Genomic DNA, 27,251 nt, shown 5'->3' on the forward strand with positions numbered 1-27,251 from the left:
TACAGGTATCAGTGAAAACTGTTGGTTTTCTCATCTTTCTCAGGAGACTGCTGTCAGCAATGAAGGTGGATGGCAGCAAGCTCCGCTGGGAACAGAGCAGTGGGGACACTGACCAGAACCCTCCCCTTGCCTCAGGGAAGGAGGAAAACCGCCATGTAACTCAGACCACTGGCACGGCACGTGAGCACAGTCAAGGTTCCGTGGGTTTACAAACACAGACCCCGGTGATCTGTAACTAGGATTTCCAAATCTGTCTGACCACAGAATCTCTTTTCTGGCGGAGCATTTGTTAACCTGTTGAGGAGTCTATGAAGCGTGTCTCATGTTCAACTTGAATACTTGTTGGTGACAGAACTTACATCGATGTCCTTCAGTTCTTGCTTCAGGGTGTCTATGGATTCTGTCTTCTCACGGACTGATGTTCTCAGCTGCTGGATCTGGCTCATGAGGTCAGCTACAACTTCCTGACAAGGACAGAAACACTATCTTCACACCCAGTGACATTAAAGAGGAGACCATTTAGAATGACAGTTTATCTTTCCTAATGACCACATGTCAGTTTCATCTAGGCAAAATTTATGTTACATGACCTTCTTAATGTTTTTGATTTATATTGTAATGGCTTTATACCATTTTACTTAATCATTTGCCTCGGTTTTATAACAGCTTGATATGTAAGGGATTTACACCTAATTTTATCCTTGGATATACATACTATGTTTATTATTCTAGCTGAAGTCAACACCAGAGATTTGAGAATTTGTATCATGGGACTTAAGAGTCAATAAGAAAGGGCCACACCAACAGCAACCTAGTTAGAAGGGGCAGGATGTGTTTTAGAAACACTGCCATCCAGCAATATGGAACAGTCTGCACTTAAAGTTACATGGAAAATTAACTAGCAGCCTTAGAAGGTAAACAAGATACAGGTGCATAAAAAACACTAGCTGTCAGTCACCCCGAGAGCAGGTGACTGCAACATTAAACCGACACTTACAAAGAAAATAGAGAAAATACAAAGAAAATAGAGGAATGCTGCTTTAACTGCTCTCTACCTTGTCAGCATCTCTAGACTTCTCCAGACAACTGATGACTTTTTCGGTAGCACACAAACTCTCTTCGAGTTTCTGTACTTTTGCCATCTATGAGAAAAATAAATAAATATTCTTAGAAAAATCACAAAGTTAACTATGTGTTTTTTTTAAGTTGAAATTTGCTTTTCATATTATACAGTATACACCCAGAGTTAAACCTGAAAACAGTAAGTTGGGTTAAAAGACAATGATTTTGTGGACTCTATCAGGAGGCCACCAAAAAATTATGATAATGGCCATGTGGGAGTTAGAAAAACAGAGCTGAAAAATAATACAAGCAACCAAATCCTCCATCTTTTTATGACCAACCCTCAACATATAAAAGCTGGGACACTTGTTATAATAAACCTCTTTCGACATCAGGAAAACTTACAAACCTCAAATTTTAGTGTCAGAGTATAGGACACTTACTTACCTGCTGTTCACACTTGACCATCTCCCTCTGTTTCTCCTGACGCACAGCCTCAAGAACATCTAAGATTTCTCTGGAAGAGAAAAGTTATCTTTTACTCATGACTTCATTCAATGAAAAGAGGAACTGAGTCTACTTGTACAGAAGAGGTTTAATGCAAGCAACTACACTTTATTAGGCACAAACTTGGCGGTAGGCATTGTATTCCTGTAGGAGTCAGAAATCTGAACCCATTTCTTCAACAAATATTGAACGCAAACCCATTTTCGTGCCATCAGTTTCTTTTTCTTCAAAGGACTTAGGATTCCCAAACATCGCAAACCACATACAGTATTTATTACCTAACTGTGCTAGAGTGTAAAACTCATGAGGGCAGGTGTATTTTGTTGACTGTCTTATCTCTAAATGTTCTGGTGTTGGCCAGAATAGTGCCTGGCTTGCTGGCTGTCACTAAGCATCACTAAGTGTTTAAATGAATTACTAAAAGTTAACTATTTCCCAACCAGATGTTTGCATCCACTAGATGTATTCACCAATCTAACAGGGACTAGAAGAAACTGTCTCATAGTAAGAACACTATAATCATCTAATGAGTAAACAAATACAAATCTTCTCATTAGAATAATAATCATTTGGTTGGCTGAGGCCAAGAGATTGACAGAGATCAACAAGGAAAAGGACTTGGAGAAAGGGAAGAAAGATGATGGCATTCACATTAGTGAACCAGGAGAAAAGAGAGCAACTAGAAAAAAAGAGTAGAAAGAAAGAAATAGCAGTCCCCACCTTCCAATAACAAATACTGTGATTTATTTATAGAAGGCCCTGAGTTCTGATCACCACCATTCATTTAAATAGTACCATGGCTAGTTATTGAATGCTTTAAAAAATTAAGTTTCTCTACATAGCCATTTATATGAAAAAATGATGTTCATTTTTGCAATGCTTTAGAAAAAATAACTTTACAGGGAATTAGCAATTAAGAAAAACAAGATAAAGAATGTGGTAGTAAATGATATTCTAGTTAACTAATGGAAAGGATAAATAACACTCACTTAGAACTGTTTTCTTTATCTTCTTCAAATTGTAATAATAATTTGTTATTGCGTTCTTTTTCTGCCTCAAAAAGCTCCATCAAATTCTAAAAGACAACGTAACATTAGATTTTAAGTAACTGTTACTAGCAATGTGTAGTCAAAAACACATCAAGTGGCTTCTGCATGGTAGGCAGCACGGGCCTGGCCAGGTTGGGCCCGGCCGGCCAGGAGGTCAGGGCAAGGTCAGCCGTGCTTGCCCTGCATCGGGTGAGCAGGCACACCTCGGGACACATTCGAGAACAGCCAATGCCCTTCTTCACTTACATTCAGATCAGATTTCAGAGTCTCATTTTCTTTTTTGCAGTTTTGGAGGTTTTTTGAAAGTTGGTCAATTTCAAACTTCATTACTTCTTCTAAGTTTTCATAGGAATCCTGCAGGCAGGCTTTTCTCTCAAGAAGCTTTTCATTTTCTAATCTTTATCAGGAAAACATTTCACAATGGTAAATACAAACGTTAAAACGTTAAATGCAGTTCCAGTCTGATTATCTGCAGTTCGGTTTGCCCCAGCCGCAGCCCGTTCCCAACCTGCGGAAGCCTGACTCACGTTCAGCTCCTCAAGAACTCAAGTAAAACGTCCATGATGCACAAACACGTAAGACAGACTAAACCATGCAGTGTGATGGAAAAGGGTGGGCATGTTAGCCTGTAGCCACCTTCTATCTTTCTTTCTCCCATGGTTTCAAACACACATACTGAATTGATGAGCAATCTAGGATGATGCGAATTTAGGGAGTTTCAGACCTAACCATCATGTAACCTTGGGACTGGCCATTAATTTAGTTTTGCTGCTAGCTCAACTCTATCCACTCTTTACCTAGTCTCCCAAATCTACAAAGGCTTATCAGGATAGCCAACATAGCTTCCATCCGAGCAAGAGCAGAAGCTCCTTTGGGACAGGACCATCTTTTCATTCCCAAGATTATCATTTCCAGCTTTTGAGGTTTTAATCCTCTTTCTGCTCCCCAACTTACTGTGACATGCCCAAACATCCAGAGCTCAGCCAAGAACTAGTAAATAATAAGCCTGACCTGTGGGCCATGTCCCAACTTTTACACAGAAGGTGATGAGACAGGGACCTCCATCCACTTTGCTGACTGAAAGCAGAACAGAAGCAGCAAATCAGAGCTACAGGCAGGTGTACAGACAGCAAATGGCAGCCAGGGGGAGCATATGTTCCAACAATACTAACTATAAATAAAGCAAGCAAAACAATTCAAGAAACGGAGCGGAGCTGTGCCATTTCATGCAGGGAGAGTTCCACGTGGAGGATAAGCAGCCCAACAGGTGATGTGCTCGGTGTTAAACCTGAGATGTTGAGAACAATTAAATTATGTTCAATTTTAAAAGCAGGGTAGAACTTCGTATTTTTAAGATAGAATTTATGTCCATAGCCAACTACAGTGGATCCTTAACATTTTAGATAAAGTTCAACTCTGACATGTAAACATGAGGAAATTAATATCCAATAAGAGGCCTGAGCAGGACCAGGTGGTTGCGCAGTAGATAGAGCGTCAGACTGGGATGCAGAGGACCCAGGTTCAAGACCTTGAGGTCGCCAGCTTGAGCGCGGGCTCATCTGGTTTGAGCAAAGCTCATTAGCTTGGACCCAAGGTTGCTGGCTCGAGCAAGGGGTTACTCGGTCTGCTGTAGCCCCACGGTCAAGGCACATATGAGAAAGCAATCAATGAACAACTAAAGCATCACAGCGAGAAACTGATGATTGATGTTTATCATCTCTTTCCGTTCCTGTCTGTCTGTCCCTATCTATCCCTCTCTCTGACTCTATCTCTTTGTAAAAAAAAAAAGAAAAAGAAAAAGAAAAAAAAATAGAAAAGATGCCTGACCAGGTGGTGGTACAGTGGATAGAGCACCAACCTGGAATGCTGAGGTCACTGGTTTAAAACCCTGGGATTGCCTGGTCAAGGTACATATGTGAACTGATGCTTCCTGCTCCTCCCCCCTTTCCTCTCTCCCTCACTCTCTAAAATATATACATACATACATAAATAATCTCATTTTAAAAAATACAATGCTAATTTTTCTAACCACACTCGGCAGGCCAAATAAAAACATGTCTGTGGGTGGATCTGCCTGCAGATCTCATTTTCTTCCTCCATTTTAGTTCTTTGTTGTATATTCAGAAAACATGCAAGAGCTACAGGTTTTAAGTTTTTCAACTTCTATGACAATTAAATTCAAAGTTGTCTATTATGTTTTCTAGGTTGAGCACTCACACTCATCATACTCACAGCATCACATTCAAAGTGTCCATTATTAAATGACTGCCAGGGACCCAGGGGACAGTATCAAAAATATAAAATGACTTTCCATAATGTTATACAAATAGCTAAAATTAGGAAGGAAAAAAAAACGGAATAAACTTACATCTTAGATTACTATGTTTCTTTACTGCCAGCACCTGACTAAGCAACCAGCCTCTGGAGAGTTACTGTGGACAATGGTGACAACTACTGATTTGGCCTCCCTTGTGCTGTCCCTTCTTCTCTAAGACCACAGCTTCCCTCTGGAGCAGGCACATGACCTTGCTGGGCCAGTACCACTCACACCCTTGCTAAGCGGGTCCAAAGGCAAGCACGTGGCTCAAGCAGGACCAGCTCCGCTTGTCCCTGGGACTGACCAGTGGCTGCTGGGAGAGACTTCTGCACAGGAGCAGTTACACTAGGAGACAGACCATGAAGTACTGAGGCGATCTGCTCCCTGTCACACAGAGGGAGGCCCTCAACAGGACAGAACGAGGGCAACAGAGGGAAGCAGAGCAGGGACTGAGAGAGAGGGACAGAGAGCAAGGGAGACAGAGAGAGAGACGCACACTGACGACACCAAGTGAGATACAACCTAGCTTGTCCCTGAAATCACAGTCACTTCTAAGGCTTCCCAGTATCGTGAGCCAGTACAATAACTTCTGCGTTGCTTAACCAGCCTGTGTTGGGTGAACAGCATGTGCACTTCAAGGAGTCTAGGTTACAGGCCAGTCGTAATAAAAGTCTACCTGACGTTTTCTAGTTGAAGCTTTATCTGCATGTGTCTTTCAGAAAGGTTGTTCAGTTCTTTCTCCTGACTCTCCTTGAATGAGCTATACTCCAATTTCACCGAAGACAGCTCCTTGTCAGCAGAATGAAGGACCATTCGCAGGTCATGCACCTCACTTTTCAAAACTAAAAGACAAACACAATAAATCCTTAACACGCTGCTCTACACATATTTTCTTTTACAAAGTTAGACAAATAAAGTTGATAGGTATCTTCAAGTAATCAGCAAAAAGAAGTTGATGTGAACAGCTAAGTGGTAGGCACCTAGGAGCACCAAGATTTCTATTTCCTTCTCCTTTGTTCATGGTTTTTGGTATATTTCTACCAAAAAAGGGAAGAATTAACATCATCTGTCCCTAACTTTTAGGTTACTTGATTTTCTACATTTAGAATGTGTAGCGCCTGACCAGGTGGTGGCGCAGTGGATAGAGCGTTGGACTGGGATGTGGAAGGACCCAGGTTCAAGACCGTGAGGTCGCCAGCTTGAGTGTGGGCTCATCTGGCTTGAGCAAAAGCTCACCAGCTTGGACCCACAGTCGCTGGCTCCAGCAAGGGGTTACTCGGTCTGCTGTAGCCCCACGGTCAAGGCACATATGAGAGAGCAATCAATGAACAACTAAGAAGTCACAATGCGCAACAAAAAACTAATGATTGATGCTTCTCATCTCTCCGTTCCTGTCTGTCTGTCCCTGTCTATCCCTCTCTCTGACTCTGTCCTTGTAAAAAAAAAAAGAATGTGCATCAAAACACTTTGATAGAAAAGAAAACAATCAAGGTTATTTCACAAATTTTAAATAAGACCTAATCTTACCTATTGAAAACCACTTGGAAAGGTACCAGAACTTCCTAAAATGAACTAAACACTTTTGGTCTTCTAAGAGAACTCCAATTGGAGGTAAAATTAAGTAATCTCTTAAATAAATAAAAAATTAAAAAAAAACCTGAATGGCTGCCCTTGTTGTCTGAGCACTATTACAAGCTGCAGTAAATACTCTGATGAAAGAAGAAATAAACTGGGAGACCTGTGGTGGCACAGTGGATAGAGCATTGACCTGGAACGCTGAGGCCGCCAGTTCAAGACCCTGGGCTTGCCACCCAGTCCAGACTCACACAGAAAGTAAGGTGATGCTTCTTGTTCTTCACCTCCCCCCATCCTTTCTCTCTCTCCTCTTTCTAAAATCAATAAAATCAATCCCAAAACAACAACAAACAAACTGGGACTCAAATGATGATCCCACAGCTATGAATATACATCATCATGCAATTTATGCTTTATTGTCTTAATATTAAAACATTGTTCACGACTGTAATTAAAAAAGTAAAAACAAATGTTAATAAAAAAAAATTCATCCTATCAAGATAATTTATTTTCAAAGTAGTATTAAAACTGTAAACAAACAGCTGTATCATTTGTTTGTGAGCTGTCCTGAAGGAAATTACTCTTTATAACACATTACTATTAGCTAGCAGTGCTAGACAAACTCAAGTCTGATTGTTTAATTAAAACAAACCAAAAGCAAACAACCAGCCCTGGCCACAGGGTGCCTCAATTGGTCAGTGTCATCCTGATACGCCAGGGGTAGTCAACCTTTGGCCACCTACCGCCCACTTTTGTATCTCTGTTAGTAGTAAAATTTTCTAAGTGCCCATCGGTTCCATAGTAATGGTAATTTATAAAGTAGGGAAGTAACTTTAATTTATAAAATTTATAAAGCAGAGTCACAGCAAGTTAAAGCATATAATAATAATTACTTACCAAGTACTTTATATTGGATTTTCGTTAAGTTTGACATAATAAATCTTTATAAAACAACTTACTATAGTTAAATCTTTTTTTTAAATTATTTTTTATTAACATTCTTTTTTATTAAGCATATCATCTCTGTGATCTTTGTGTCTATTTTTTTTTGTTTGTTTTTACAGGAACAGAGAGCGAGTCAGACAGAGGGACAGATAGGGACAGACAGACAGGAATGGAGAGAGATGAGAAGCATCGATTATCAGTTTTTCGTTGCGACACCTTAGTTGTTCATTGATTGCTTTCTCATACGTGCCATGACTGCGGGCCTTCAGCAGACTGAGTAACCCCCCGCTCGAGCCAGCGACCCTGGGTCCATGCTAGCGAGCTTTTTTGCTCAAGCCAGATGAGCCTGCGCTCAAGCTGGCAACCCCAGGGTCTCGAACCTGGGTCCTTCCGCATCCCAGTCTGACGCTCCTTCCACTGCGCCACCGCCCAGCCAGGCTCTATCTTTTTATTTATACTTTGGTTGCTCCGCTGCCGCCCACCATGAAAGGTGGAATGCCCACTAGCGGCTGGTACGGACCAGGTTGACTACCACGGTGATACGCCAAGGTTATGGGTTTGATCCCCAGTCAGTGAACATACAAGAATCACCCAATAAATGAATAAGTAAAACAACAAATTAATGTTCCTCTCCCTTCCTCTCTCTAGAAAAATCAATTTAAAAAAAACCCGAAAAACATAGGGACAAGATTTATTGACACGAGTGAAAAGAGAGCTCCAGCAGTTGAACGACAAAGCTCGCAGTGACTCAAACTTACAGTCATTCTTAGTCTGTGTGTCCCGAAGTTGCTTTTCAAGGACATTCAGTTGTGAGAGATGTTCCTGCCGCTGTATGCTCCAATCACTTCTCTCTGATGAGAATAGCTGTGGGAAACAGATCAATTTCCTGGAAAAGGCATACTGGCCAGCTGAGACACACTCCAAAGTATCACCTTGTTTCTGCTTTTAAAATCTAGTTTTCCAGTCTCTGAGCAGAAGAAAGCTGACTATTCCCATCAACCACAGATAGGATGCTCAAGAAAAGCAAGGATCCCCGCAGGCACCTGAATGGGCCGTCCCACGTTCTTCTGAGATCCCTGCGCTCTACCGACTAAGAGGGCCAGACCAGAGCTCAGACCCGGGGCGTGTGTCTCATTATCAGAGCAGTATGCAAAGCAAACACGTACAGAACACAACTCAGATCAGCGTTGACTGGGGTCTGTGAAGTCCTTTGTTCCCGGGAGAGCCTGCTTCTGAGGGTCTGACTCGGGTGTCTGAGGACACGCCCTTGTCTTACCTCCTGCATTTGCGCGGAGTGATGTTCCAGTTTGTCAATGCGCTGCTGAAGTTTCAGGTTTCTTTGCTCTTCTTCATCCAGCTTGACTTGAAGGGTGCTCATCTGCTCCTACAACACAAAAGCTTCAACTTAGAGAAACTCTTTTGATGGAAATCAAAATCATTCCACTCTTTCTTCTGCATTAAAAACAACAACAAAAACTTGGCCCTGGCGAGATAGCTCAGTAAATTGGAATATTATCCTGATGATACACCAAGGTTGTGGGTTCAATGCCTGGTCAGGACACATACGGGAAGTGGCCAATGAAACTAAGAGGAACAACAAATGAATGCTTTTCTCTCTCCCTCTCTAAAATCAGTTAAAAAAACAAAAAACACCTCAAAACCTCATATGGATAAAGGTAACAAAGGCCTGTTTGGAGCCAGAAGACAATTTCAAAAGAGTGTATTTAATGACTTCTCATATTTCAGAATTACATTATGTGGTGCATCAATGTGGACAATTTGAAACATATATGAAAGAAGTGATTACAATTAAAATCATGGATTAAACCATAGCACCATCTTGAGACTTCTGAGAAGCTTTCTCAGGGCTATCAGAAAGAACTCCATGCCATAAAAATGGCTAAATTTGGTCCTAGCCAGTTAGCTCAGTTGGTTAAAAGTGTCACCCTGAAACAACAATGTTGCAGATTTGATCCCTGGTCAGGGCGCACACAGGAAGCAACCAATGAATGCACAACTGAGTGGAAAAACGAATGAAAGCTTCTCTGTCCCCTCCCCTCTCTCTTTCTTCCTCTCTGTTTCTAAAAATAAAGAAATAAGTAAGTCAATAAATAAACAAACAAGCCTGGATCGACAGCTTGGTTGGTTGGAGCGTCATCATGGAGCACAGAGGCTGCCGGTTCAATCCCCAGTCAGGAGCAGCTTGATGTTCCTGTCTCTCCCTATCTCGCTCAAGAATAAAAGGGGATGTAAAAATTTGAAACTTGGGATGGTCTGGTTCTTAAGTTTTACTGGACAGTAGAACTTTTAAGAAAAATTAATGACCAGAACTCTGAGGTAGACAAATTTCACATTATTTCAAATATACCAAAAGCTGTCTAAAATTTCATCTATAATGAGTCTTTCAACTATCTTTCTTTTCTTTAGTAGACACAGCACTGTGCCATATAAACAAACCAGTTACAGAACTCGAAGCTAGCGGCAAACTGGTCTCTCCACATGAAAGAAAACCAAAGCCCCAGGACATTGAAAAATGTCCTATTAAATATTGCAAAATTAATTAAAAGAACAAGAATAGGCTGATTTCTAATCCAGGGACCTTCACATACCCATACTTACAAAGGCAATAAACAAATCTGAACACTGCAAATTACAAAGTTAATAAGTAAAGAATTCTTGTTTAAATGAGCGTCTCATTATTATTGATTTTTTCTGAAACTAATCATTACCTGCACCATTCTAAGCTCTTCAGAAACGGCCTCAAAAGCTTGCTCATTCATCTCAGGTGGAATAGGCTCATTTAAGATATCATTATCTAATTTGCTAGAACTCGGAGTGTGCGTAGACCCAAAACTTCCCATTTCTGGGCTTAATTTTGGTACTGGTCGAGACCGAAGTTGATAAGCCTTGGTTGGTGTAGTTATAATCTGCAGCAAAAAATGATTATGGAAAACACCATCAGCACACATGAAAACATAACTGTGTGAACAAAGAGAATAAAATTCAAATTCTATTCATCAAAAGGAAAGAAAAAAGGCTCTGGCCGGTTGGCTCAGTGGTAGAGCGTCAGCCTGGAGTGCAGAAGTCCCAGGTTCGATTCCCGGCCAGGGCACACAGGAGAAGTGCCCATCTGCTTTTCCACCCCTCCCCCTCTCCTTCCTCTCTGTCTCTCTCTTGCCCTCCCGCAGCGAGGCTCCATTGGAGCAAAGATGGCCCCGGAGCTGGGGATGGCTCCTTGGCCTCTGCCCCAGGCGCTAGAGTGGCTCTAGTTGCGACAGAATGACACCCCCTGGTGGGCGTGCCGGGTGGATCCCGGTTGGGCTCATACGGGAGTCTGACTGTCTCTCCCCGTTTCCAGCTTCGGAAAAGTGCAAAAAAAGAAAAAAAAAAGGAAAGAAAAAGTATCCCTGAGAAATAACACAGAATGCCCAGTGGAAACAAATCGATCAACTTAAGACAGATGTAAACAAAATTCTAATAACATTTAGAAAAATGAAAATTGATAGGCCTATTCCAAACTTTATACAAAGAATAAATAAAAAGAACAAATTGGGAAGACTTCCGTTGCCAATATAAAAACACATTATAAGCATATGGTCCTTTTATAAGTGTATTATTAGCATATGTAGAGTCAAACAGAACATTAGGAAAAAAACCCACAAAGTCCAGAAATAGAACAATTTATATGTATAATGTTTAATTAGTAAAAGAATAGACTATTAAAAATATTAAATACCTGTGCCATACCACTCAAAACAAAAGTAGTAGATTCATTCAACATCTTGATATCAAAACAAAATTATAAAAATAGTAAAATAAAGTAGAATATACCCTGGCTGGATAGATTGGTTAGTTAAAGCATCATCCCAAAATGCAGAAATTGCCAGTTTGACACCTGGTCAGGGCACATGGAGGAACACATGGATGTTCCTGTCTCTCCCTCTTTCCTCGCCTCTCTCCCAAAAATCAATTTTAAAAAAATTACCTTTATAAGGAAAAATAGCATTTGTTGGCTTAAATAAATCATGATATATCCGTACAATAAATGCTTGTTACAACTGCAAACACAAACAAAACCAAATTTTTAAAAAACAGAAAGGAAAGTTCTCTTCAGATATAGGACAGATTCTAAAATATTATGTTTAAAAAAAAATCACAGTATCGCCTAAACAGGCAGTGGCGCAGTGGATAGAGTGTTGGACTGGGATGTGGAGGACCCAGGTTTGAGACCCCAAGATCTCCAGATTGAGTTTGGGCTCATCTGGTGTGAGCAAAGCTTATCAGCTTGGACCCAAGGTTGCTGGCTCGAGCAAGGGGTTACTTGTCTGCTGAAGGCCCACGGTCAAGACACATAGGAGAAAGCAATCGGATGTGAGGGCGATCTGGCTGCGACATCTGTCACCCCATTGATCGCCAGGGTTGATTCAGCTGATCTGGCTGGCTAGGCAGATGTCCCCTTCCTCCCTCACCGCTCCATGTGCATCCCTCCCGAAGCTGCGCGCTTGGTCGAAGAGGACGACCTTCCCTGCTAGAGGAGAGGACCGTTCTTCAGTCAAGAGTATATGAGTAGCCCTGGCCGGTTGGCTCAGCGGTAGAGCGTCGGCCTAGCGTGCGGAGGACCCGGGTTCGATTCCCGGCCAGGGCACATAGGAGAAGCGCCCATTTGCTTCTCCACTCCTCTGCCGCGCTTTCCCCTCTGTCTCTCTCTTCCCCTCCCGCAGCCAAGGCTCCATTGGAGCAAAGATGGCCCGGGCGCTGGGGATGGCTCTGTGGCCTCTGCCTCAGGCGCTAGAGTGGCTCTGGTCGCAACATGGCGACGCCCAGGATGGGCAGAGCATTGCCCCCTGGTGGGCAGAGCATCGCCCTTGGTGGGCATGCCGGGTGGATCCCGGTCGGGCGCATGCGGGAGTCTGTCTGACTGTCTCTCCCTGTTTCCAGCTTCAGAAAAATGAAAAAAAAAAAAAAAAAAGAGTATACGAGTAGCTGCGCTCCCCTGCTAGAACCTCCAAACAAGTCTGAAGAGAGCAATCAATGAACAACTAAGGTGTCGCAACGAAAAACTGAAGATTGATGCTTCTCATCTCTGTTCCTGTCTGTCTGTCCCTATCTATCCCTCTCTCTAACTCTCTCTGTAAAAAATAAATAAACTACCTTTAAAAAAATAATAAACTTAAAAAAAACTATCGCCCTGGCCGGTTGGCTCAGTGGTAGAGAGTCGGCCTGGCGTGCGGGGGACCCGGGTTCGATTCCGGCCAGGGCACATAGGAGAGGCGCCCATTTGCTTCTCCACCCCCACCCCCTCCTTCCTCTCTGTCTCTCTCTTCCCCTCCCGCAGCCAAGGCTCCATTGGAGCAACGATGGCCCGGGCGCTGGGGATGGCTCCTTGGCCTCTGCCCCAGGCACTAGAGTGGCTCTGGTCGCGGCAAAGCGACACCCGGAGGGGCAGAGCATCGCCCCCTGGTGGGCAGAGCATTGCCCCTGGTGGGCGTGCCGGGTGGATCCCGGTCGGGCGCATGCGGGAGTCCGTCTGACTGTCTCTCCCCGCTTCCAGCTTCAGAAAAGTACAAAAAATATATATATATATCACAGTATAGAATGTTGTATATTATATGTTTGTGTAATATTAAAAAAAAATAAAACTAAAAACCTTCCCCAAACCTAAAGACTTGGTGACATTGATTGCCTCCAAAGACAGTCTTGACGGGTTGAACAGACAACGAATAGAAAGACTCGTCATTGTGTCCTCTTTGTACTTTGAAAAATTCCAATCATGTGAACTACCCATGCACACAAAACAACAAAATCACTTTTAAAGGCAGTTTCTCAGTGACACAAACAGCATCACTGCTAAAGACAGCATTAGATAGACACATGTCTATTTATTATTACGTTGAAGATGTATAAGGCTTCAGATAATTTGGTACAAAAAGCTAAAACCATCAGCAGCGGCAGCTCCCTAACCTTTAGCTTCCCTCGTGCATTCTTCTCACTCCTCTATCTCAGATATTCTTCTTGTATGTTTTTACTTTTTTAAATGAAGGCTACGGTTATTTAGGGGAAACAATGGAAATCCCCATTGTTTCCCGTGATCCTTTGTAGTCCTTGTCTTTAGGCTATCTATGCTTCCACTGCAAGCTTTGAACCAGGATACATGTTAGCAAAAGCTGCCATTTACTGAGGTCTGCCAGGTGCCAGCCATGCTCATTACCTTAAATAATGCTCTAGTAAACCTAAAAAGCAATTGAATTATTCTCATGTCCAATTCACAGACAATGAATACAAGGCTCAGAAGTCAGGAACCCTGTGTGAGGGGAGCGACAGATTAGAGTCTGAACCCAGTGTGACTCCATGGTGCATCCCTCCTCCCCCACCCTGCCACTGGGACACATCACAACACTGGACTCCTGTCACCCTGGGGGAACTGCCTACAAGGGACTCCACCTGCGTCTGGAGAAAAATCTGTGCAGACAGCATTAACAAGATGAGATGCCCGTGGCTGAAGACGGAAGATGGCTTCACTCTACCTACCTTCAGTGTTTCGGCATGAATTTTATTCAGCTGAGAAACTTCTTGCCGCTTACAGGCTTTTGTAGCTTCCAGAAGGTTTTCAAGATTAAGGTTTGCTTTTTGCAAAGACTGAAGCTCTGATTCTAATTCAAGCTGCTTTTTCCTAATAGATATTATAAAATCGAGTATTTTAGGTAACAAGTAATGTCATACATTTGTAGAGTACTATGTAGTTTATATTTCACATAACCTTATCATTATTTCTTTGAAGTCTTAGTTTATTACCCTCATTTTTCAATTGGGTACATTACAGCTCAGAGATGGGCTACTGTGTAAGGTGTTCAGCTAGTATATAGTAGATCTTTGATTCAAACACCCAAACAGTCCATGATGATTCCATCTGTGATAGGTTATTTTTAAAACACTTCTATTTTAGAATAAAATCTGTTATAAAATGAATGTGGTTTTCCTTTGGTTTCTTTTATGCAAAGAGCATTGAGTAAGAATATTAACAATTCTGAAATTTCTACAAATTCAGATTTAATTCATAACAGTGATTTAAATGTGGTGGCTGGATGGACAATGTATACGTAAGTTCAACAGACACTCATCTCAACATTAAAACATTCATATTACCTAGTTCGGTGGTTTTCAACCTTTTTACATTGGGGACCAGTGATGATAAAATTGGCTGGGGAACTACTAAGGCAGAAATCACCCTGAGTATAAGCAAATTCGTCTAACTTACTGGGTCTATAATCTTTATACATCAGGGTGGTTAACTCTTTTGTGGAACAGCACAGAATTTGTGGTGGACCGGTCTGCAGATCGGTGGTTGAAAAACACTGATCTAGTTCATTAAATATATTATGAAAGAGCTAGAAGTTTATGGCAATCATACCTCAATTTAAAAACAATGTATAAAGCCCTGGCTGATAGCTCAGCTGGTTAGAGCACTGTCCCTATACACCAAGCTTGTGGGTTCGATTCCCAGTCAGGGCACATATAAGAGTCAACCAACAAATGCATAAGTGCCTGGACTAATAAATCGATGTCTCAAATCTCTCTCTCTCCCCCCTTCTTCTATTTCTAAAATCAATAAATTAAACATAAAAACAGTGAATAAAAATAAAACAAGAAGCAAGCCGTTTTCCCTCATGTCAAAACAACTTAGTTGCTATATGAAAATTTACTATTAAAGTAAAACGCTCAGTTAAATGGTCAATGCCAAACCCTAAAACAATAGGTAAGTATGAATGTGCATTTATACTTTACCTAGTTAGTTCTTTGAATTCTTCATACTCTTGCTTTGAATTATTCAGCTCTGTCTGAATTTGCAGGAGTTGGGCTTTTAGCTTCTCTGTGTTTGCTAATGAACACTGGTCTTTTGCAACTTTAGGAGAGAATCCTTGCTGATCTGATAATAAGGAAATAACGTGGTATTTGAAAGACAAAAATAACAATACATTATCTAGTTCTCTGTCAGGTATCTGTCTTTAAGCGCAAGGAGGAAAAAATAAGAAATGGGTTGGAAGGTGGCCCCTAAAATATAAGAGGCTATAACTCAACAGGAGACACAAGACACGATGTAGCGAGGCAGAGTATTAGAAGTTGTGTTTAGAAGCTGAGAAGCCACAGGATGGGACAGGGGCAGATTTAAGACCTGAGGACTGGAGCCAACAATGACTGAATGACAGCACACACACGCCGGAGGGGGAAACATGGCCAGGTGGGTCTGGCAGGAATTAGTACTAGCGGCTGATGGTACCAGTCAATGAATTTTTGGGAAGGAAACAAATAGCAAAGGCAGCAAGTTGGAAGAACTTGATACCACCTACCAGGAAGAAAAGATTAATTTACAGAGATTCCTTAGAAGACTGAATATGTGGAAGGGAGTCCCACTGTGTCACAGCAGGGAAATACTATATTATGTAACAGTTGCCTGAAAAATGGCATCTCTTTTAAGATGGTGGGGTCCAGAAATTACTATTATGTTTCAATGGTAGTAAGTCAAGGTACGACTAAGGTCAAAATGGTCAAAATAATAAGAGCATTGTACAGAGGAGTAGATGAAATAATATAGAAAACCTGACTTTAACTTTGCATCTAAAATTCGTGTCTCCACAACCCAAACACTGAGAATTTTATTCTTCTACTAAGTTATAAACAGAATGGAAGAAACCTTGGAAAAGGAGATTTTAAAAAGCAAGCAAACATGCTTCTTTATGAGTGTAGAATGAAAAGATGAAAACTTTTTCAATTTCAACCTAAACAGAAACAGAGGCTGAGACAGGATATGATAAAACACCATGACTATATTCACCCTAAAAATGGAGTAACCACAGACTTTCCTACCGAATTCCAGAGCAAGAATACCAACAGCTGCCAAGCCTGTTAAGTTAGATTCAGTGCTAAATAAACCACTTTCACAAAAGTAAAAGTAAACCTATGGAAATATCGTGTAACTGACAGTGTACACTAGCAAGCATGACCAACAAACATGACACCAGGTCCAAAGCACTGTGCCGGGTGAACCGTGAGTCCAATCACACTCCCTCCTCAGACGAACCATAAGCAGGTGACAAACATTTCAAGTCCACATTCATTCATGTGATGCTTAGTTACCAGGGGTAACACTCAGCTCCTCTGGGGCATTGCACTGCTGCAACCTGAGCCATTCTGGCGCCTGAGGCAGAGGCGGTGGAGCCACCCTCAGCGCCAATTTGCTCTAGTGGAGCCTTGGTTGCAGGAGGGGAAGGGAGAGATAGAGAGGAAGAAGAGGGGGAAGGGTGGAGAAGCAGATGGGTGCTTCTCCTGTGTGCCCTGGCCAGGAATTGTACCTGGGACTTCCACACGCCAGGCCAATGCTCCACCACTGAGCCAACTGGCCAGGGCCACGAAAATGACTTCTGATAACATAAAATAAGTATGTACTTAAGAAATCAGCACCCCAGGTCTAGAGGCTAACACGAAGACCCTCAATGCAGGGAACCTGAATGCTCTTTAAAACAGTCCCCTGCCCCTACAAGGCATGTATACAACACCAGTTCTTACCTTTCTCCTTTTTCTCTGTGCCAGATGCTTCAAAGAAAGCTTTCTCCAGCATAGCAATGGTCTGTGTGTCCAACTCTTGGGCTCTCTTCACCGGCTCTAACGACCTCAGTCTTCTGTTCTCCTCCCGGAGCGAGTGGTTTTCCATAGCGTATTTGGCGACTCTGGGGTGGTGCTCTATCTGTGTGACAGAAGACTCACAGGCTTATGTACGAACAAACCTATCCTCAGTGAACAAGTTTTTGTGACAAGCCACTAGCAACCACTGTGAACGCCACAGGCACTGCTGCTGGTGCTTGCGAGCAGAGGCCAACTCTGTGCACATCCTACAGCTCCGGGCTGAACATCTGGACCTGCACCCTTGAAACTGTCACCCACGCACCTCAGAGATATGACTGAGGGAGTACGCGGCAGCAGACTCTTCATGCAGAGGAGAGTGCTTAGATTAATGACATGAAGACTAGAACAGGGAAACTACTGACCAGGACTGAGTGCCCTCCAAGACACACTATGTGGAAAGGGCAAGGTACAGAAGAGTGCACGGTGAGCGTCATTTGTACAAAAAAGATAAAAGCATACACTCGTTAGTTTGAATATGATGCACAAAGCTGATAACTGGTTATCGCTTTCTTTTAATGATGTGCCTGTTTCAATATCCATCCTCCCCAGGCAAAAGGGAAAACAAGAAAAATCTTTAAAGGGCTGGACGGTAAAGAGACTGCTGATTCAGGGACCGCAGCTGCGCACTGGGGCGAATCCCCGGCCCTGCTGGGCCGAGAGCTTCCCCTCAGGTCGACAGGAAGCGTCCTGTACTCACTTGTTCTCGCAGAGTCTGAATCTCGTCCCTCAGTTCTGACAGCAGCCGGTCCTGCTCCTCCGGCAGGAAACTTCCCCGCGACTCCTTATGGAGCTTCTCCAGGCGCATGATCTGATCCTCTCGGAATTTCACAATCATTTTATTGGACTGAATAAATTTCTCTTTTTTGAGGGTGAGGTCTTCTAACTGGGTAATCCTTAATACGAGAGACTAAAGAAATAATAATTTGGTTAAACATAAAAAGTAATTCACCATCTCTAAATTTTCATAAATCAAGCAACAAACACCAATTTCCCATTTAAACTCAAAGGCAAAATTAGATTTTTCACAGCCTTCCTTTTATTTATTGGTGACATTTATCCTGCTCCGAAAGGCACCAATCACATAGTAAAGCCTAAAATATCTTGCATCCCCTTTATATTAATTCAGTTTCCTACCTTCTTCTCCTGTTCAGACTTCTTAAAGAATAACATGGCTTCTTGGAAATACTTCATGTAATCAGTCTCTTCATTGTCTGTTATTGACCCAGTTAGAAAGGGACAGGGGAAGAAATGTTTATCCCTCAAATTTGAAGAACAGGAGGTGAGCTAAAACAGCCTCTGACTGACTACTCTCAATTAAGGTAAAAGAATCAAACTGTTAGCAACAGATAGTGGATTTTAACTTAACCCAGTCCAGATATTTGCTATTCTTTGAAAAAAAAAAAAAAAAGCCTCTCTCATCCTATTAGTAAACATATAGATTACATATAACTGAATCTTAGAAGTGGATCAAAATGAAATTCATTAGTATACCTTTTTAGAAGTTTTATTATTCAAAATTATTTCTATTTCTCCTTCCCACCTATCTTGCAGAACTCAGACCTATGGAGCCAGAGCTTGCATCTGGTTACAGATGAAGTCCCATGTTCCCATACAGGTGAAATAAGCAGAAACAGACACTTGTGGGAAATTTGGGGTAGCATTACTGTGTTGTGCCTATGGTTGGAGGGTTTTCATCCTAACATCCCCATGTGATCTTCCTCAGGACAAAGAACACTGTGCTCATCTTACCCCTCATCAGAAAGCCTGCTGGCAGTATCTGCCCTGAAGTCAGCTGGGCCAGCTGCTCTTTGAGCCTCTTCACTTCAGCTTGGAGCTGGCTCACATTGCCCTGGGTGTCTTCATTTACCACTGCCTGTTCAAGAATTTTTAAAAAAGAACATTTTGTGAGTTGTATAGTTTTGTTTATATTTGTACAATTTGGAGTGATTTTGTCTCACAAACGGTTGAAAGGGCCACCGGGACCCCAGGTGCTGTAGTGGGGAGGAAGTTTCCTCTTCGAGTGTTCAGACCTACAGCCAGAGACTCTTCTCCTCCCCACTACTTCTGCCTCTGCGCCCGCTTGCATCTCTGCTCTCTTGACTAACCCTGGGCCCTGCTGGGCTGGGTCACCAATGGGATCTGGGTATGCTCACCTCACACTGCCTTCTTCCTGAGACCTGAGAAGGAAAGCCCGCCCCAGGGAGAAGAACAGAGCCCTCAGTGGATGTGGCCTCCCTGTCTTGGCCTGCTGTCAGGATATGATGGACAGCAGGGCTGCCTGAGCTCCATCAGCTTGGCAGAAACCAGCCTTGTTCAAAGGAACCCAACCCTGTAGTTCTAACAGCACCTCCTAAAAGGAAGGGTTGGAGTTACAGCTCCGCTTCCGTTTTAACTACCACATTTAATGCTATTTTAAAGAAGTGCTCCCTTAAGAAATTTTCTTAAAGAAATGTCTTATTTGAGATGACATCTAAGAAGTCCAAAAAGGCCCACAAAACGTACAGGGTGATAAAAAGAGCCTATAGCTGAGCACAAATCAGATAAAAGGGACGGAGATGTGAAACACCCACCACTCCAATGAGGAAAAATCCCCAAGGTGCCCACTACATTCCTGTCTGAAGCCAAGTCTATGCATTTTGAAAGGTGTAATTAGTTTACCCTTAGACAAGTCCCAGACATCCCAGCCACTGCCGCTGCCACTGGGGGCTCACCATTGATAGTGACTAGTGACAGGCTCCTGGTTTGGTTGTTTCATGTGTTAACAAGCCATTCCTAGTAGCTTCTGATTTTTAAGGCCAGCCTCATTATAAGGCAGTCTGTACATTCTGACATCATTGTCGCATCAGTGACATCATAATTAGTTCCCCAATCTAAAAAGTTCTAGAAAATCCCAAGAGATATGGTCAGGAAGCTGTAATGATTTTTTCGTCCTCACATTACAAATACCCCACAACAGGGTCATAATCCAATAAAATGAAGGACTAAGCCTACACTGTTCTGACTTACCCAGGAAACCTGGGCCCCTTCATTCTTACCATGATAAGATAATCAGGGAGCATACTTTGCGGTAAGAATAGTCAATAATTTCTCCTCTGAAAGACAGAGACATGAATCTGCCAACTTTGGGCCTGATAATTTTGCTTGGAACCAAAGGGGCCTTCCCCCTCTCTAAAACAAGCAGGTGACTCCTTGGTCTTTTGACAGTCGCACCAGGAGTTAGCGAAGTACACCTTGCTCATGGGCCACATATAGCCTGCTGCCTCTCTAGGAAAGTTATGTTGGAACACAGCCATGCCCATGTGCTGACGTATTGTCTATGGCCACTTTCTCTCTACAAAAGCAGAGTTGAGTAGTCAGGTCAGCGACTATATGGTCCAAGAAGACTAAAATGTTCACCATCTGGTCCTTTACAGGATGAGTTTCTGACCACTGGTCAAGTAAGCTTCTTATTTATAAAGAAGCACAAAGAATAGTTGTTGTTATAGGCAATGTGAAAGACAAAGTTCGTCAACATCAACATCATCAAATTATTTTCAGGGTGAACCCGACCACCACCCACCCAGTCTCACAAAGAGACAACTCATTATGCACCCTCACACACACAGCTCTGTTGGCAAGGCTGAGGCACATAAATTCAATCTCCAATGCAGTTACAAAGGATAAATTCCCCTTGCCCCCCCCCCCCCCTCAACACTAGGTAAACAGCAAAAACCACTAGATCTAATTTAGGTCTCTCAAATTACATGATACAGAAGGCTAGGAAAGATTAAGATAGAAATCTTGCTTAGAATTCAATTTTCACAATGAAATATATAAAAACTACAGTTAATATTAGGACAGTCACAAAAGTGAGATACTGCAAGCTTAAGTATTTGTCCAATTTACTTCACTGTACTCAGTATTTTACCTTATTTTTAATCAGCTTGGCCCTTTGAGCAAAATTCAGTGTTGACAGGGTTTCCCCAAAACACCTGGACCCAGGATGAACGTTTGCGATGATGGCTGTTCTGGCGTTACCTCCGAGGGAATCCTGTTGAATGATGTGAATGTGCACATTTCCAGGGGAGAAACAGAAAGTTTCTTAGCAAAGAACATTCACGCTCTTACCACCAAGGCTGAGAAATTATCCAACTACCGGCCACAGTGAGGACTTTACCCCGAGCAGCCCAGGGAGGACTTTACCCGCAGCAGGAAGGTGAGCTTGGAGTCTCTGTAGCAAACGTGTCTCTGCTTCCCATTCCCCACATCGACCAGGGCGGTGATCACCTGGCCCAGGCAGCTCAGGGACCGGTTTATGTTACCTGCTTCCTGAGGAATCGGGTAAAAGGACAAAAGTTTAGCTGTACTAGTTTCTTGTTAGTATTGTGAAGTAAAATACACCTAGCAAGGTGACCATTTTGAATGGAAAGGCAAGTCATGAACATAATAGTTAAGGATAACTTAACTTTTCAGCAAAAAGATGTCCTCAGCTATTTCCTAACCTTTCCTATTTGACACACATGGCAATTTTAGTATTGAAACACAAACACAAAAATCACACAAAGGGAAAAAGAATAAATGTCATCTCATCACTGTAACAATTTTAAATTGACCTATAGTGGTAAAAACTAGAAAAGAAGAGAAAAAAGTTGTAGTAATGCACTAATAGGTATATTTTTCAATGCTTTTATGTTAAAATGCACACTACATTAGAAGGGTGTGGTAACTCATTAGAACCCCCACGTCCCACTAAGTCATTGATAGACTTATTACAAGAAAATATTCAGTCTAATTCTCTAATGTTTAAGAAAAACCCTTTGAAGTAGTGATTTGTGGAGAAAAGAGGATTTAGGATAGGTATGTTACACAGGCTTTCTGCTGTAGGCAGCGTATTTCAATACCCAGATCTGCAGTGGCGGGAGCACGGGACAGAGAGGGGGAACCGAAAGCAAGATGCTCCGAGTTCCAAGTTGCCGTTCAGGCAGTCAGAAGGCTGGGAGCACTGTCCGTGGAGCTGAGCGACACACTAGTGTGCGAATCTCAGCTCTACTCAGCTGTCTGTCCCAGAACAGTTTGACTTCCCTTTCTTTAAAATAGAAAGGTTTACAGTACCTACTTCCCAAAGTCATTGGGAAGGTTGAGTTAATATATACAAAGCATTTAGAATAGGTCCAGCGTAATTCTATTGTAAACATGATATTTTTCTTTGCTTCATTTCTCAATAAAAACACAACCCTGAGATTGCCTGAAACCACCTGAGAGCTCAGGAGGCTCAACTGCTTGCCGTCAATGCAAAAAGTAGACTCTTGCCTATTTCTGACTGTTCGCCCCTAGCCTTCATATAGCCTATGGAATCCACATACCTTTAATTGACAATACATATTTACATACCAGCAATATTATGACAGACAACCTTGGACCCCGATGTGAATACCCCGGCCCAGGCCTATGTCCTGAACGCCCACCCTAAAGTATGAAACAGCACAGTTGTTCTTTCTCTCTAGGCTCCGCCTCCTGAACCTGGCAGTGGTGAGCCAAGTTTTTACAGAAGAGGCTTTCTGCATGAAATCACTCAAAACTTTTCTTTCTCAGTTCTTTGGGGAGCCAAGAGCAAACTTGACCAGGTACTCAACCTCCATGATCTGGGCTGACTTGCGCCTTCAACCCAAGCCGTCCACTGACCTACGCTGACATGACAAACTCACTTTGCAACCACAACAACCCTTAAGATGTCACCCTGTGGGCCATGTGACCCTGTTCCTCTCCCTGTCCAAATCCCGGCCCCTTTGAGAACACAACGCAGGAGCTGCTTCCTGCCCACACTTCACCCTAGCAGTCCACCCGCTCTTCCTCCTCTGGCCCCTGCTGCCACTCGTACGATGCCATCCCTTCTGGCATGCACTCAAATACGTACTCTCGCTTCTACAGACTTGTCCAATGTATGTTTACTGTCCCTACTCCACAACAAAAATTCTCTTTGACAATTTCTTATTTCTTTGTAGCCTCCACAACACTTAGCTTGATATTGATTTCTGTAAGAATTCACACACAAGTTCAACTGAAGACCATAATTCCATTCTTACCTTCAACCTCATCCCTTCTGCATGGGAGTCTCTCTGCCTTTCGGATCCTGCTAAATCCACCAGATTGAGGAGGGAGGTTCGTATATTCACAGTCTCATTGCTTTTCTCCATTGATTCTATTGTAATCGTAAAGACTGCGTGAGACCTCGAGGACTCTCTATTCATCGATGTCGATGCGACACGCCTGTTTCTCCATCCTCCAGACAATACCTAGACAGAAGGAAAATAGATCACCACAACTTCCAAGTGGTCCAACAGCCACTAACATCAGACATCAGCAAGAGCACTGTAAAAGTAGCAAGAACAAATACTGGTCCATCGAGGAACATACTCGAGGTGCTCTCCTTCCCCTTTCCTTTCTGTCCATTCCATGTGATGGAAAGAGAAAAAGGGAATCAGAAGGCATAGGATCGCCTGACTAGGCAGTGGCGCAGTGGATGGAATGTCGAACTGGGATGCCGAGGACCCAGGTTTGAGACCCCGAGGTCGCCAGCTTGAGCGCGGGTTCATCTGGTTTGAGCAAATGCTCACCAGCTTGGACCCAGGGTCGCTGGCTCAAGCAAGGAGTTACTCGGTCTGCTGAAGGCCCGCGATCAAGGCACATATGAGAAAGCAATCAATGAACAACTAAGGTGTCGCCACGAAGAACTGATGATTGATGCTTCTCATCTCTCTCCGTTCTGGTCTGTCTGTCCCTATCCATACCTCTCTCTGACTCTGTTAAAAAAAAAAAAAAAAAGGCATAGGATCTAGGACTGGCTTTGCCGTTCCCTATTTGTGTTAACTTAATGCAAATGACATCTCCCCGAACCCTTTCTTTCTCTAGATAAAGCTGGAGATCCGTCTCAGTGACCTCACACCCCCACGTCTGTGGCTCTCCCGGTCTACCAGGTATTTGTTCTCCGTGCCTACTCCCTCTGGCAAGCAGGGCACAGGGAAGGTTGTCTGCAGGCTCTGGAATCAGACGAGCAGGAGGTCAACCCTGGCTCTACTATTCACTAGTTGTGTGGGCTGGGGCCAGTGGAATCTTTTCAAAGCTCAGTCCCTATTTGTAAAATGGGATTATGGGTCCTACCCTAAAGGGTAGAACAGCTCAACCTATAATATGCATACTTATCACTTGGGGATCTGGTTACAGTTCGGATTCTGATTCAGCAGCTGTGAGGTAGGGCTTGGATTCTGCATTTGTCACAGGCTCCCAGGTGATACTCAGTCTGAGAGCTGTATTTTGAGTCGCAAGGTCACAGTATGTACAGCTGGGTTAGGCAGCAGAGATCTATTTCCTAAAAGGAGCAGCTCCCAGGGAAATCCACTAAATAACTACGGACACTACAAAATGTCCCCATGTCCTCCGGGATGGATTTTATCAAAACAGTGTGGAATCAGGAGGCACAAAGTTCTACTTTAACTAAGGGGAGATCTATAAAGCATCGTCATATTCCTTTTTCTTCTCTTATGAACATTCTGTGTTATGCCTTTAAAGAATATTCTCAGAAGCTCCATTCTGTGTTATGCCTTTAAAGAATATTCTCAGTAGCTCCATGCTTGCTTTTGTTGAGGTCAAGCTGCACTGCACAGCACGCTACGGTGCACAAGGATGAAAACGCTCAGGTCCGGATACCTGATAGGCTCCAGCAGCGGAGGTCACCGCCTGCTCCACGGCACCAACGACAAACACCCCCTTCTTGATATGCTCCCGTAAGTACAGTCCAGCTGACGCGGAGTCCAGTAGGTCATAGATCTGCTCGTTGTAGATTTCAATAAAGGAGCACTTACAGAGGAAGCTCTTTCCAGCTCCAGCCTGTAAGAGAAGCCTGGTTTAGCTGTTATTTTCATGCACGTAACTCTGTGTTTCATGAGCAATTAACCTTTCCCTTACTTCACAAGTGCAAATTTTCTACAACTTCATCCTTCACACCATAAAAGTCAGTTTAAAAAAACCTAGGTAACTAGTTTCAACACATCATTCCATTTCAAAGAAGCATCACTGTGGTCCCAGGAGCCCTCAAATTGCCAGAGGTGCTGAGGACTGGGAGATGGGAACTGAGCAGTCCCGTGGGGCATTTTCATTTACTGTCTTATATATTGGACTTCCTCATACAGTTTTTTTGGAGCAAGTGTTATAGACTTTAAAAGACAGAAAATAACAATTTAAAAGCCTCTCGGGCCTGACCTGTGGCGCAGTGGATAAAGCGTCGACCTAGAAATGCTGAGGTCGCCAGTATGAAAACCTGGGCTTGCCTGGTCAAGGCACATATGCTTCCTGCTCCTCCCCCTTCTCTCTCTCTCTCCCTCTCTCTCTCTCCTTTCTAAAATGAATAAATAAAATAAAATTTAAAAGCCTCTCTATTCAGTCTTTAGCCACAGAAATGCACAACACTCACATTTCGCTGGCATGTAATGTGGGTTAGGGATAGTGTTCACAAAGGAATAAATGGTGAACCAATGTTACATACATATCAGTCCTTAAAACACAGAACACTTCCAGGCTGTTGAGCTTGGAATTCACCACGCTAAAGAGGCACAATCGTGAGAATGGAAGCCAATGGAAGAGAAAAACCCCCATCCCCAGAATGGTGGAGCCACATGTGAACAAGGACGCCACAGTCAGGTGGTAGCAGGTGCTGCAAAGGTAACAAAGGGCCCGTCACGACTGGACGTCATCATGACATCTGTGAACACCTGGGTCAATTGTGAGCCTTAGGACAGGGAGGGGACGGAGCTTAGTGAACCTGTTTTCCTCAGTTCAGACCCTCTTTACACTTTCTCTCCTACCAAGTCTGAAAGCCTAGCAAGCGCTACGTACCTCCTTCCTCTAAACCAGCAACCTGGGATCGCGAGTGAAGCATGTTTTATACACTAAAAGCTTTTAGAAAACAAAAAACTCAGAATCTTTCATTTAATCTTAAGAACTGACAGTATTTTTATACCACACTAGCCTGTCGACACTGTAAACACAATCTTCTCCATGTATCATGACTAGTAGCTAACTTCTCAAAATAGAATTGCTTTGGTTTTTTAAAAAATATTTTATTTATTAATTTTAGAGAGAAGAGAGAAAGAGATAGATGGGGGAGGAGCAGGAAGCATCAACTCCCACATGTGCCTTGACTGGGCTAGCCCAGGGTTTCAAACTGGCGACCTCAGCATTCCAGGTCGACGTTTTATCCACTGCGCCACCACAGGTCAGGCAGAACGGCTTTATTTTTACAAAAAGTTTTACCTTCTCTTTTTCACGCTCAATTAAGGAAAACAAATATTCAAAACTTCGTGGGATTACTCCTCTCAGGTTATGAGAAAAATGATCAGATTCAGATGGTCCTAAAAAATACAAAAAACATAGCTGCCCATTTTTATTCATATTACAGGAGTCCTTCAAAACGACAACACTGAAAGTCAATTAACACAGAAACAAGGTGACACATTATTATGTCTTTTATTATCTGTGATACCAAACAAGTTAAATTTGGGTCTGAGAGAGATGGAATAGAAACTGTCTATTAATGGTACTAAAGGAAAGGCCCACAATAACCACTAACCAACTTTAAAAAGTAGTTGTTATTAATAAATTTAAAAAACCATCTAGGTACCAAACTTGTAATTTTCCCTCACTAAGTACCAAAATTAGCAGAAATACCAAACAACTGTCCTTTCCTTCTCACGTGCACCGTTCCGTCTCACAGGCTGCGATGTGCACAGTGGCTGTGTGGTCATAGGCTAATTACTTAGCCTCAGAGTTCCTAACTGTAAAATGAGGAGAATGATGGTAGTAACTACCTCACAGGTTCTTACTAGAAATTACCATTAGCTTTTTTTTTTAATTGACCGATAAAAGCCAAACTGGTAAGATACTGTGGGAATATTTCAAGAGACTGCTATGGAGACAGAAAAGGGCAGAGTACTCCTCTCTCTGGGTTGACCCTGGGAACAGGGAGATGTGAGTGGATAAGTAACTAGCAGGATTTTACAGAAAACTAATTCAAGCTATAGCTATATATACCAGAGAAAAAGTTGTAGCTAGAAAAGATGTAGAACTTACTATAAACTTTGGGTTAA

At 42.7% G+C, this 27,251-nt stretch overlaps 1 protein-coding gene across 2 annotated transcripts in view; it reads right to left on the bottom strand.

Annotated features, from left to right (window-relative positions):
• KIF15 (kinesin family member 15) overlaps positions 1 to 27,251 on the bottom strand; it is a 65,784-nt gene that overhangs the window by 22,198 nt on the left and 16,335 nt on the right. For both annotated transcript variants that reach the window (XM_066351122.1, XM_066351123.1), the window contains exons 6-25: positions 26,419 to 26,516; positions 24,817 to 24,996; positions 23,196 to 23,405; positions 21,316 to 21,441; positions 21,041 to 21,163; positions 18,883 to 19,006; positions 18,268 to 18,344; positions 17,831 to 18,040; positions 17,017 to 17,194; positions 15,238 to 15,379; positions 13,984 to 14,125; positions 10,185 to 10,382; positions 8,732 to 8,839; positions 8,214 to 8,319; positions 5,612 to 5,777; positions 2,865 to 3,015; positions 2,559 to 2,644; positions 1,510 to 1,579; positions 1,056 to 1,142; positions 360 to 464 (exon numbers count right to left, since the gene is read on the bottom strand). In XM_066351122.1, the coding sequence (XP_066207219.1) occupies positions 360 to 464; positions 1,056 to 1,142; positions 1,510 to 1,579; positions 2,559 to 2,644; positions 2,865 to 3,015; positions 5,612 to 5,777; positions 8,214 to 8,319; positions 8,732 to 8,839; positions 10,185 to 10,382; positions 13,984 to 14,125; positions 15,238 to 15,379; positions 17,017 to 17,194; positions 17,831 to 18,040; positions 18,268 to 18,344; positions 18,883 to 19,006; positions 21,041 to 21,163; positions 21,316 to 21,441; positions 23,196 to 23,405; positions 24,817 to 24,996; positions 26,419 to 26,516 (2,687 nt within the window). The remainder of the gene's footprint in view (positions 1 to 359; positions 465 to 1,055; positions 1,143 to 1,509; positions 1,580 to 2,558; positions 2,645 to 2,864; positions 3,016 to 5,611; positions 5,778 to 8,213; positions 8,320 to 8,731; positions 8,840 to 10,184; positions 10,383 to 13,983; positions 14,126 to 15,237; positions 15,380 to 17,016; positions 17,195 to 17,830; positions 18,041 to 18,267; positions 18,345 to 18,882; positions 19,007 to 21,040; positions 21,164 to 21,315; positions 21,442 to 23,195; positions 23,406 to 24,816; positions 24,997 to 26,418; positions 26,517 to 27,251) is intronic.

Source organism: Saccopteryx leptura, chromosome 10, assembly GCF_036850995.1.
Source record: "Saccopteryx leptura isolate mSacLep1 chromosome 10, mSacLep1_pri_phased_curated, whole genome shotgun sequence".
Taxonomy (NCBI): Eukaryota; Metazoa; Chordata; class Mammalia; order Chiroptera; family Emballonuridae; genus Saccopteryx; species Saccopteryx leptura.